The sequence below is a fragment of the Natrix helvetica genome (assembly GCF_964273705.1).
Source record: "Natrix helvetica genome assembly, chromosome: Z".
NCBI classification, from domain to species: domain Eukaryota; kingdom Metazoa; phylum Chordata; class Lepidosauria; order Squamata; family Natricidae; genus Natrix; species Natrix helvetica.
In genome coordinates, this window is record NC_138554.1 from 73951091 (window position 1) to 73964073 (window position 12983).

A 12983-nucleotide genomic window follows, 5' to 3' on the forward strand; every position below is an offset into this window, starting at 1 on the left:
GAGATTACAAACAGTTCAGCAGTTCACATGCTGCTAAGAACAGTGAAATGAATGAGCAAAAGATACTGGACATGCAGCCAACACCATATTTTATTAGTAACACATTTTTTAACCTTGATACTCACCATCTTACACATGGTATAAATGAAATAACATAGCCACTAAAAATCAGATTGATCACACATTAACAAGAGTAAATTCCATTGAACTGAATTTTTGTTGGTATGAAAATTCATCTGTATTGGTGTTTTGGGAGGCAACCTTCCCATAAAAGTAACGAATGTGGTCAAAATCAGATTGACTAAGACAAAACATATAATGGGATAACTGCTGGTGCTCACCTTTGGGAAACACAACATAACCCAGTTCTACACATCTATCCCTTTGTTCTTGTATTAAAGAACCCTCCTCCATACTTTGGAAACACTGAAAATAAACAATTAACTGACAATAGTTTTATATGGAATTTAAATGCAATTTAATATTTCTATTATCATTTATATAATAATCTATATAAAGCAATGTTTATATGTTGTACTAATAATTATATTTGTAACAATTTGAAATGGATTATGAGCTAATGTAGGAATTCCCAAGTTTTTTTCAAGTTGGCTACCTGTGGAACTTTGTGTTGGAGATACTCTTGCTACTGGAGATAAAGCTTGTTCAGGAATAAATGTTTATCAGGGAACATAATCTGTTACAAAACACCAATTTACCAGAAAGCTGTCTTCCAATCTATAACTTTCCTCCACAGAATGTTCCTAACTCCACTAATCTTTGTCCTCCTTCTCGCCATGTGAACACCATTCCAATCAAAGGGCTGGGTGCCCTCACCCATATTTGTCACAGGACCTATTTGAAGTCTGGGACATTCTCAGAGATAAAGTTGATGTTGAAATCTGTGGTTTTGTTTTGCAATGTCTACTGTTTAAAAAGTTTTTTTTTAAATGTAAAATGTCAAAAGTCAAGTGAGATGGAAGTCATGGTTGACACCAGGGAGAGAATCCTCTGGCATCTGAAGCATAACACTGGAGATCTCAAAATTAATGACAAAAAAGTTCAGCCAGCACTGCTTGCACTGTGTGAAACAGAGTGGTATGGAATGAAAATTTCTTAAGACATTAGCAGATGAAAACCTTTTCCATAAATTGTTGATCTTCAGCATTTTGCTTTCTGAAAAGTGTTAGCAAGTCTTTTGGAAATAACGAGCCCTAAGGTTAGGCAAGGTGATAAAGCTTGATGTGATGTCATCAAAGCACATTAGAAAAATTAGGGAGAACATTCTGTGCAGCACCATGTTAATATTTAAAGTTAGTTGCCAAAGTTTTTGTAGGTCATCTACAACTTTAATGCTAAAAATATTTGAAGTCAGAAGCATCTAAATACAGTTATTGGCTGTATGCTACATCTATTGAAAACAAATGTTTCCCAAGTATAACCAAATCATTTGGCATTTCCTGATGAAGTCTGAAAGTTTAATGCTCTGCTATTTTTTTAAACTTCTGATCATTTCAGAAATTGTTTTGGGTGACACTTCCAGCTACTATTTTTCCTGCTACCACTCAGCAGTTGACTATATTGGTCTTTTTTAACCACATATATAATGGTGGGATTCATATACTTTAACAACTAGTTTGGCAGAACTGATACCTAATTTTTGTTGAGTTCAGCAAACTGGCTCCAAAATGACCAGACTAGCATGCATTCATGTGCTTCCAATCCCTTACTTGCTGCAATCTGGCTTTGCAGCAAGCAAGGGGATTGGAGGCACATGAATGCACAGTAGTATGGCATTCCAAAAATCAGGGTTTTTTTCCCCTGTTCCTGGATTAGTGTATACTATTTTGAGTCAAAATGAAAATTTTAAAATAGTATGAATGACCATTTCTGGTACTTACATTTACTTAGACACTGCAGTTAGGGGTTTGGAACAAAGTCTGGAGAGATTAAGCCAGAGAAAGCAGATGTTGCAAGCAAAATGTGTGAACTAAACTCTCAATACACCCTGCAGCTACATCGCAACTTGAAGGAAGAGGTATCCTGTCTTAGCGAGAAAGGATGGGTGCTTAAGAATAAATAAGAAAAAAAAACCAAGTTTGAAAAATGGATCAAAATTGTAATGTCATTTACGTCTTCTCCATGATATTAAAAACTCAATTTGGGAAATCAGCACAAAAAAAAGCAAAGGGCTTGGATTCAAACTCTTCTGTGCCCTACCCGGCACTGCTGTTGTGCACCTAACTCTGTAAACAAGCAGGAGCTGTTAAATGCTACTGCATCTTTATAAAACTCATATCTGATCTGCAGTTACAAAAGCCAGATTAAAGACCTGAGTTATTACAGTTTGAATTAAAGTAAATGTTTTTTAAGACACCAGACTAGCGAGCATTCACATGCCTCCTGATTGCAGCATGCAAGAGTTTGGAGAGTGGTGAGTTTCAAAATTTTTAGAACCTATTCTGTAGGTGTGGCCTATTTTGGAGGAATGGCTCGGCGGTCGTGACTGGGTTGGAGTGGCTTGGTGGTCATGTGACCAGGTGGGCATGGCCAACATAAAATGTGGTGAAACTCACTTAACAACGCTCTTACTTAGCAACCAAAATGTTGGCTCAGATACTCTGGCATTTGAAGTGTGCAAGTCTTAAAGCTGTCAAGTTACAAGACCCTTGCACCCCTAACCCTTTAGAAAAAAAAACCAGGGATGTTCAAACTTGACAGCTTTAAGACTTGTAGACTTCAACTCCCAGAATTCCTCCTCCAGTCATGTTGGCTGAGGAACGTTGGCATTTGAAGCATGCAATTCTTAAAGCTGTCAAGTTACAAGACCCTTGGACCCCTAACCCTTTACAATCCCCCCCCAAATCTAAAACTTTATTTTTTAAAGCATTTTGCACCTGGGGAAAGTCAGAACAAGGCACACCAGCCACACACCACCTCCACTGACTTTAAAGTCTTTCTCTCACGCTGCCAAAACCCCTTGGCACTCTTCACCTGCGGTAGCCCCTTCAACCTCCCATCCGTGGAGGATACACAGTGATCCTCCTGGAGGGGCAGCCAAGAAGCACTTTCCCCCACCTCTTGAATAGCGTGTAGGCTGAGGAAAGTGAGAGGGGAGAGGGAAGCTGCTCTTTTTTTCTGCTTCTTAGCCTGAGTTGGCAGGAGAAAGCCAACTGTTGCTGGAAATGGGGCACAAAGGAGCAGCCACCCAGCAGCTGCTGCGTCACATTGCAGACACCCAGGATGGCCTTGATGTCCCACCTCCCTGGTGCCTCCAGCCCCATGCAACCTCCCCACCAACTCACTGACCTCAGAACACTCTGCCGGACGGCCTCTCCTTCATGTCCTGTTGCCGGCTGCAACTACATCCAGGCAGGTGCTGCACCCCCAGAGCAGTCACATGGCAGTGGCATGTGGGCTGCTGACCATCCCAAGGCCTGCCTTGTTGCTTCTGGAGGGGGCAGACAGATGGGCAGCATCCCCCCCACCTCCCTGGCTGCCTGCAGCCTCAAAGCCTCGGCTGGGCGGGCAAAGGAAGTGGGTGGATGGGACAACATGGTGTGGATGGGCGGGGCAAGTGAGCAAGTGAGTGGTGACTGGATGGGCAGGGGGAGTGAGCAGGGGGATGGGCAGGCTAGGAGAGGGAGTGTTCTGGTACCAGGCTTCCAGAAGAAAGTGTACAGGAAGGCACGCTAAATTTCACCAACCGGTACTCCAGTACCGGTGCGAACTCGCTGAAACACACCCCTGGTTTGGAGGCAGGTGAACGCATGCTAGTCTGGCCATTTTGGGGGTCGTTTTCTGAATTCAACAAAAAAATTAGATATCGGTTCTCCCAATCTGGTATGAACTGGTTGAATCCCACCACTGCATATATAATATTTTTAAAATATTTTTTAATTAAATGAACATTAAAACATTAGACACAGAGCAACCTCCCTAGCTTTGTCGTTTCCATACATATTTTAATATAACAGCAAATATAGTTCCTACTTATCATACATTGCTACTTTGATCTTATAAACATATCCTTCATCCTCCTTTGTATATTTCTCTAAGTATTGTCTAGTTTCAGTTCTGCAAATCCTCAATATATTCTGCTCCGAATCCTTTTCCTCATTTCCAACCATTGATACATTTTGTTCCAAATTTCATAATATTCTGTCTCAGCTTTATTTTTAAGTTCTAGTGTCAGTCTGTCCATTTCTGCACAGACCAAATTTTTTTTATTACCTCTTCTTCACAGAGGTTATCTCTGTTTTTCCAATTTTGCGCATAAACCAATCTTGCTGCGGTTATAACATGCAGCATTAGATATATCAATCCTTTACTATATTTCTCTTTTGTAATTTCAAGTAGGAATAGTTCTGGTTTTAAGTCTATCTTTTGATCTAGCATCTCTTTCAATCTAGCATCTCTTTCAATCAATCAATACAATACAATAGCAGAGTTGGAAGGGACCTTGGGGGTCTTCTAGTCCAACCCCTTACCTAGGCAGAAAACCCTATGCCATTCCAGACAAATGGCTATCCAACATCTTCTTAAAGACTTCCAGTGTTGGGGCATTCACAACTTCTGGAGGCAAGCTGTTCCACTGATTAATTGTTCTAACTGTCAGGAAATTTCTCCTCAGTTCTAAGTTGCTTCTCTCCTTGATTAGTTTCCACCCATTGCTTCTTGTTCTACACTCTGGTGTCCTGGAGAATAGTTTGACTCCCTCTTCTTTGTGGCAACCTCTGATATATTGGAACATGGCAGGGAAGAGGGGGCAGCCTTCACAGCTGCATAGCTACAAAGTTTGCTGGGCCAGGTGGCCTCCTCCCCACCGTTTGGAGCTCGCTGGGACATCTGCCTGCCTTCTGGTCCAGAACACCAGCCCTTCTTGCTTTCTTCCTTCTGCTGCTGCACTGGGGCCAAGAGGGGTGGCGGTGGTACTCCAGGAGGGCAGACAGATGACCCAGGGCTGCACCGCAGCAGAGCAGCAATTTCCAGCATGGCATCTCCCCCTTTGCATCAACACCGGTCAGCTGTTGAGAGTCCAGCTGCAGGTCTAGAGGAGAAGGCAGCCATCCAGCATGTCCCCATCCCCCACCAGGTGATGGCAAGCATTTCATACTACTTGTAATATTTATAACATAAAATCCTAACAGTAACAATAAGATTATTCAAAGACAAAGTATTAGGCCTTTTGCTGAATGGCACATAATATACTGCAATAGAAAATTAGAGTAGAGGGGAGGGAGGGAGGAAGGAGGGAGGGAGGGAGGAAGGAGGGAGGGAGGGAGGAAGGAGGGAGGGAGGAAGGGAGGGGATATTTTAATATATTATTACTTGTATGTTTATTAAGAAGATATATTCAAATATTAAGAACTGAACACCTTTCTTTCTTCTCTCTCCTCTCTCTCCTATATTGTTTTGCTCATTTCCACATTCTTAAAAAAAACCCAAATTATCTAAATGGGATCATTTATAGTCAATTTAATGAATCTGAGGTAAAGCTTTTGTCACAGATACAATCAGTTTTGAACAAGACTTCTAGAGGTCCTTTAGATGTGATTCCTAAAACGTGAGAGAGAGAGAGAGAGAGAGAGAGAGAGAGAGAGAGAGAGAGAGAGAGAGAGAGAGAGAGAGAGAGAGAGAGAGAGAGAAAGAGAGAAAGAAAGAAAAAGGAAGGAAGGGAGAGAGAGAGAGAAAGGAGAGGAAGGAAGGACCACTAACCCTGGCATTAGATTCAGAAGATGCTTTTAAACAGCACAGCAATCTAGGGCTGGAAGGGATCTCAGAGGTCATCTAGTCCAACCCCATGCCCCAGCAGGAAAACTTATATCATCTGGATTATTTTGGTGCTTTTAACAGAGAAGAAAATTGCCAGAATGTCAGTTGGTCCTACCTGAACTGCATGTCTCGAGGGTGGGTGTGGGAGCAGTCACTGTATGGGTATTTTTATGGCCCAATTGCCTGGAGACTGGGGTAATCTGAGGACACGCCCTCTGCTCCTCCTGGTGACTCCCCAGATCAACCGATGATTCGGAAGAAGGACCTGGAAGGGAAGAGAAGAAAAAAAAAACCAACGGCAGCTTCCCTTCCTGAACCTTGGATGGTCTGGTTGCTTACTCAGGCCCGGCACTGGCGCCTGATGGGCGGGAAGTGACTGCTCCCACACCCACCCTCGAGACATGCAGTTCAGGTAGGACCAACTGACAGTCTCCAAGGTGGGGTGTGGGAGGAGTCACTGTATGGGACATACCAAAGCTAGATGTCCATGAGAGGGGTTATTGGGCCTGAGTCTCCTGCGTGCCTAGGACACCCTGAAGGACCCGCCTCCCGAAGGATGCCTCAGGCGAGGCATAAGTATCTAGCCGGTAATGCCTGATGAAGGGTGACGGAGAGGACCAGGCTGCAGCTCGGCAGATGTCCTCGATGGGAGCCTGGGTGGCCCAGGCCGCTGAAGTGGCTGCACTCCTGGTGGAGTGTGCGGTAATGCCTTGTGGCACGGGCAGCCCTCGCGCCTCATAGGCCTTGGAGATGGCCAACCTGATCCACCTGCTGATGGTGGTAGGCGAAACCTTGGCGCCCTTGGTAGAAGTGTGGAAGGAGACAAAGAGCGCCTCCGACCATCTTAAGGGGGCTGTGCGTTTGAGATAGATGCGCAGGGCCCTTCTAATGTCTAGTCGGTGCCAGGACTTCTCCCTCTCGGAGAATGGGTGAGGGCAGAAGTCCGGGAGAATGACCTCCTGCCCCCTGTGGAAGGGGGAATTGACCTTGGGCATGAAGGCCGGGTCAAGCCTGAGAACGACCCTGTTATTGTAGAAGGTGCAGAGGTCTGCCCTAGAAGACAAGGCGTTAATCTCAGAGACCCTCCTAGCCGAGGTGATCACCACGAGGAAGGTCACCTTGAGGGTGAGAAGTTGAAGGCTGACCTCCCTGAAGGGCTCGAAGGGTGGCTCTAGGAGAGCCTGGAGGACCGTGGGGAGGTCCCAAGAGGGGAACCGGTGGACTACCGGAGGCCGGAGATTGGCCGCCTCCTTGAGGAATCTTTTGATGACTGGAACTTGGGAAAGGGACTGGGAGCCCTCCCCTTTGAGGATGGTAGCTAGAGCGAAGACCTGCCTGCGTAGGGTGTTGTGCGCCAAACCCTTATCCAAGCCATCCTGGAGGAAATCCAGTACCTGGGGTACGGAGGCTGATGAAGGTTCTACCTGCCTGGCTTGGCACCAGCTGGTGAAGGCAGCCCACGTCATGTCGTAAATGCGGGTGGTCGATCTCCTTCTGGAAGCTTCCAGGGTGCTGATGACTCTGGAAGAGATCTGGGACACCCTCAATTGTTCCCGCTCAAGCGCCAGGCGGTCAGATTGAGCCCCTCCGGGTCTGGGTGGATCAGGCTCCCTTGGCGCAGCTCTACCCTCCCCTGTGGAATCCGCCAAGGGGGGAGGACCGACAGCTCCACCAGGTCCGCGAACCAGGGTCGTTGTGGCCAGTGCGGGGCTACCAGAATGATCTCCGCCCTCTCTGTCACTAGCTTCCTCACGACCCCTGGTATGAGAGGGAGTGGGGGAAAAGCATACAGAAGGCCTGTTGGCCACCTGCAACGTAGAGTGTTGGTGTCCACCGCCCCCCGGGAGGAAAACCGGGATATGAAATCCGGAACCTGTGCGTTCGATGGAGAGGCGAAGAGGTCTACCCTCAGCTGGCCGAATCTCTGGCTGATCTGCGCGAAGATGCTGGGATGAAGCTGCCATTCCCCGTGGTCTGCTGTCTCCCTGCTGAGCCAGTCCGCCTGCTGGTTCTCCACTCCGGAGATGTGCTCCGCTCGGATCGACAGGAGGTTCCGCTCTGCCCAGCTCCCCAGGCGCTTTGCTTCGTCTCGAAGAGCCATGGAGTGGGTACCTTCCTGCTTGTTCACGTGCGCCTTTGCCGCCACGTTGTCCGTCAGTACCAAGATGTCTTGTCCCGCGACCGTGTGCTTGAACTGGCGAAGGGCTAGGTGTATTGCCCTGAGCTCCAGCCAGTTGATGTTCTTTCGCAGGTCCATCAGTGTCCACCGGCCTTGGGCCAACTGGGACTGAAGATGGCCCCCCTAGCTGAACAGACTTGCATCCGTGGTGAGGAACAGCCTGTCTGGTTCCCTGAAAAGAGACCCCTTCGCCAGGGAGGTGGACCTCCACCAGCGGAGGGAGAGCAGTACTTGAGGGGTCACTAGGACCTTGAAGTTTGCGTCGGCTGTTCCGTTCCTCTGGTGGGGCAGAAGGAACCACTGCAGATCTCTGGCATGGAGACGAGCCCAAGGGACGATCCCGATGCAGGATATGAGCTTCCCGAGGAGTCTGGAGAGGAGAGCTATGGGGAAAAGATCGAAGCCTGCGAATCTCCTGGACTAGTTCCACGATGCTGTCCCAGCGTTCCTGGGACAGGAAGACCCTACCCCCCACGGAATCTATAATGGTTCCCAAATGCTGAAGGCTGGTGGAGGGTGTCAGATGGCTCTTCTCGAGGTTGATTGAGAACCCCAGGGAAGACAAGGTACTGATGGTGGTAGCAAGATCCCTCTCTGCGCGGGGAGCGGAGGAGGCTAGGACTAGGATGTCGTCTAGGTAACAGTGGAGACTGACTGGGAGGGAACGGAGGTGGGCCGCGGCCATTACCTTGGTGAAGGTTCTGGGGGCTGATGCCAGCCCGAAGGGAAGAGCCCTGTACTGGGAATGGTCTCCCTGGTGGGAGAACCTGAGAAACCTGCGATGATCAGGGGCAATCATGATGTGGAGGTAGGCCTCCGTGATGTCGATGGACGCTAGGAAATCCCCTTGCCTGACCTCCTCCAGAATGGATTTGAGGGAGGCCATCTTGAACTTGCGGTAAACAATTCTGGAGTTCAAGAGCTTGAGGTCTAGGATGGCCCTCCACCCCCCCTGCACCTTTGAAGACTAGGAAAAGGTGTGAGTAGAACCCTGATCCCTTCTCCTCCTCCGGAACCGGCTCTATGGCTCTAATGTCCAGGAGGTGCAGGATGGCCTCGCGCATGAGGGCGCGCTTGGCCGGGTTCTTGGAGGAAGGAAAGGTGCGGAATCTACTGGGTGGAAGGGAGCAGAACTCCAGGTGGAGTCCCGCTCTGATGGTTTGGAGAACCCAGTCATCTGAGGTGATGCCTTCCCAGCGGTCTATGAAGAAGGAGAGGCGACCACCGATGGGTAGATTCGAGCCCGAATTACTTACCCTTGTGGAAGGAGCGGCCGCCCCCCCTCGAAAGGGCCGCTTACCGGCCTGCTGGGGTCTGAACCTCTCCCTGGGAGCCGAGTACCTTTGTGTCTGGTTGTCCTGCTCCGGTGGTCGGTATGAGGTTCTCCTGGGGTATGGTGCCGCTCGGTGGTCTGCGCGCCTGGTGGTGGATGGGAACACCTTCCTCTTATTCTTATCCTCAACGAGGATGGGGTCCAAAGTGGGTCCGAAGAGCTTGTCTCCTGTGTAATCCGCCTCCGCCAGAGGCCACTTCGTCCGGAAATCTGCCTGCCAATGACGAAGCCATAAAAGGCGTCTGGACTCCACTGAGGATGTTAGAGCCCTGAAGGCATACTTTACCGCGTCCAGGGTTGCGTCGGCCGAGAACTGGGTCGCTGCCAGCAACTTTGTGATGTCCTGCTGGAGTCTTACATCTGCAGCAGGCGTCCTATCCCGGATCTGCTCCAGCCACAAGATGGTCGATCTATTAAAAAAGGATGCGGTCGCCGCTGCCTTGATGGCCCATGAGGCGGCCTGGAATGTCCTCCTCATGACCAGCTCCGCTCTCCTGTCCTCTGCCTTGAGGCAGCTGAAGATGTCTCCTGTTATTATGGAGGAAGCAGAGGCCAAGGCTGCTACTGGAGCGTCCACGGCAGGCACCTGCAAGGCTTGGTCAAAGGCTGCATTTAGGTTGTAGAACTTACAGTCGTTACTCCCAGGAGTGGGGAAGGAACCCAGTTTGGACCACTGGGACTTCAGCACCTTGAGGAAGAGTTCCGGGGTGGGAATCTCCTCCCTCTCAACCTGGGGCCTGTGAAAGGGCCCCTGCTTTTTCTTCCCTCCTCTAGCACTAGGGGTGGAAGTCTGGCTAGTAGCTGGAAGAGGATCCAGGTCTGCTGTGGCCTTAGTCTTGCGCAGAAGGGAACTGAACAACGAGGGAGGGAACAACCCTGCAAAGGAGGGGGTCTCAGGGGTTGAGGGGTCCTCATCTTCTGAAAACCCCAGATCCTTCTGTTCTTCCCCCCCCCTGACTCTGAGCCTTCGCTGGCAGTGGAAGGTGATGAGTCCCGTGAGTCCCTGGAGACTGGAGACTCAGGCCTGGCTGTGCGATGCTGTGGAGCCCCACAGGTAGACAGGGCCCTGGCACCCTGAAATTGGTGCTGTATGCCCAAGGTGATGCCCTCTGTGGTGGCCCTGGCCAGCACATTCTGGAAGCTTTTGGGCAGCTCTGGGTAGGCTCTGGGTAGGCTGAGCTCAGGGGCCTGAGGGGCCAAATGCTGCCTGGGAGAACCCACTGCCCTACGACCAAAGGGGTCCCCCCTCGCTCCCGGTGAATGAGAGGGGGATAGAGGAGGGGACAGGGGGCTACATTCTCTTGAACGTCTCTCTGGACCTGGAGAGCCAGGTTCCTGTGAGAGGGAAGGAGGCCTGTGTGGGGAGCATGACCTAGCTGGGGAGGGGCTGATGCAATCCGTAGCCCTCCTGCTGGTCGCCTTGGCAGAAGGGGTCTCCTGCCTAGGCCTCTCCCTTCTAGAGGATTTGGAAGGGATCTCCCCCTGGGCCCTGGGCCCGCCCCCCTGGAGGGTCCCTGGTCCGGATCGGAAGGCCTTGGAGAGCTGGGAGCGCTTGCTCCTTTGCTCCGCGTGGCCTCCACCATTGCAGTACTCACAGTTGGATGAATTGCCTCTCTCTCTCTTTCTGCCTCTGTGGCCTGGTCACCCTGGGCCTCGTGGATCCGGAGCTCCTTCAGAACCGGGGCCTTCCTGTCCGTCCGCCAACCTGCGGGCCAAATGGAGATCGCTGCACTGTCTTGGGCCCTCCCCGGATGGCTGGCACAGAGCTCGGGCCCAACGATCCTCTGCTTCTTGCGGTGCTGAGGAGCTGCAGCAACTGAGACCAGTTGCCTTGTCACTCCGCATGTGACCCTGCAAGCCTCAAAATGGCGACCGCCGGTCACGTGGTCCGATTCCTAGAGCAGTTCCGGCTCAACCGCTCCTTCTTCTTCTCGCTGCCTCCAGAGTCTTCGTGGATCCGATGGCTTCCTCTTCTCCTCCGGACAGCAGCTGGTGACGAGGCTCGGCTTTCGCCCCCCCCCTCCACTGGTAGCCGGTGTTGCGGGACCTTTGGGCTGCAGCGGGTGCGGAAGCGCCTAGGCAGCCAGGCAAAAGAGGCTAAAAGTACGATAGCTAAGAAAAAAACCTTGTAAAAACTGGAAGGAAAAAGAATTCTACCAAAATACAGAACTCTATCTAAAATTACTGGAGAGTCACTGTATAGCTCCTGTTAGGCCGAAGACTGAGGTTGATCTGGGGAGTCACCAGGAGGGACAGAGGGAGTGTCCTCAGATTTACCTCAGTCTCCAGGCAATTGGGCCGTAACAATACCCATACAGTGACTCCTCCCACATCCCACCTCGGAGACACAGGTGATATTGCCTGCACTGCAAATGGCAGCCCGAGAGCTGACATGGTGCTTCAGCTGCCACTGCCACTTCTGCTGATGCTGCAGCCACCAGAGACTCCTTCCTCGGCTTGTTTCAGGCCAAGAAGCGATGCCTTGAGGGGCTGTCTCCGGATGGCACCTGAGGCCGCCTTGCCTTCTCCTGCCCTGCAGAAAAAAGAGCAGCTCCACTATCCCCTCTCACTTTCCTCAGCCTACACACTCTTCGGGGAGTGGGGGAAAGTGCCCCTCGGCTGCCCATCCAGGAGGACTGCTGCACATCCTCCACGGATGGGAGATTGAAGGGGTGATCACAGGTGAAGAGCAGTGAGGGGTTTTTGGAGCGTGAGAGAAAGACTTCAAAGTCGGTGGAGTGGTGTGTGGCTAGTGTGCCTTGTTCTGACTTTCCCTGGATGTAAAATGCTTAAAAAATTACGTTTTAGTTTTTGGGCGTGTTTTTTTGTAAAGGGTTAGGGGTGTGTGTGAGAGAGACGGGGGAGAGAGAGAGAGAGAAAGAGAAAGGAAGGAAGGGAGAGAGAGAAAAAGAGAGACAAAGATAGAAAGAAAGAGAGAGAGAGAAAGAAAAAGAAGGAAAGAGAAAGAAAGAAAGAAAAAGAAAAGAAAGAGAACCACAACTGACCCCAAAATTTTGGTTGCTAAGCAAGAGCATTGTTAAATTAATTTCACCACATTTTACAAGTTGGCCACACCCACCCAGTAATATGACCGCCAAGCCATACCCACAAAATAGGCCACACCCACATAATAGGTAGTAAAAAAAAAATGAAACCCACCACTGATCAAATTATATATAATTCCAAGCAGTTTCAACTAACTTTCTATCCATCCATCCATCCATCCATCCATCCATTTATCTATGTTTCCTTTTTTAAAAGAACAGTATTTACATCTTTAAAAGAAGAAAAGCAGAATGGTCATGGTATTATTATGTTTTTGAAGAAAAGAATGTCTGAATTTTAATATCATTCAGATTTCCTATTTAATGTTTGATGATTCAGCAGACATAGTCACACTAGGACAGAGCTAAAGCAAGAATACCTCCCCGACTTTGATCAGAAAACAAATATGTAAACCCAAAACTAAGCACGGATATATAATGAATCATTTAGATGTTGAAACTGCATACCTTCATGCACCGTTGCAACACACTATTTATTTAAAGAAACCTGAAGGATTGAACACTGATAGCAACACTGATTGTTGGAGATTAAAAAAGAGCCTGTATGGTTTAAAACAGTCAGGATACGAATCAATGCATAGTGAAGGAATTAGCAAGGATAGGGTTTAAAGCTGACCCTTGTTTACTTGAG

The 12983-nt window shown here is 49.3% G+C and overlaps 1 protein-coding gene across 1 annotated transcript in view; it reads right to left on the bottom strand.

Moving 5' to 3' along the window:
- LOC309381793 (uncharacterized protein) overlaps positions 1-8032 on the bottom strand; it is a gene marked incomplete at its 5' end in the record, with an annotated part of 75619 nt that extends 67587 nt beyond the window's left edge. Inside the window, 2 exons of the mRNA XM_081933078.1 lie at positions 6168-7533; positions 7821-8032. Of these exons, the coding sequence (XP_081789204.1) occupies positions 6273-7533; positions 7821-8032 (1473 nt within the window). The 3' untranslated portion in view covers positions 6168-6272. The remainder of the gene's footprint in view (positions 1-6167; positions 7534-7820) is intronic.
- Between the last annotated feature and the right edge of the window lie 4951 nt (positions 8033-12983).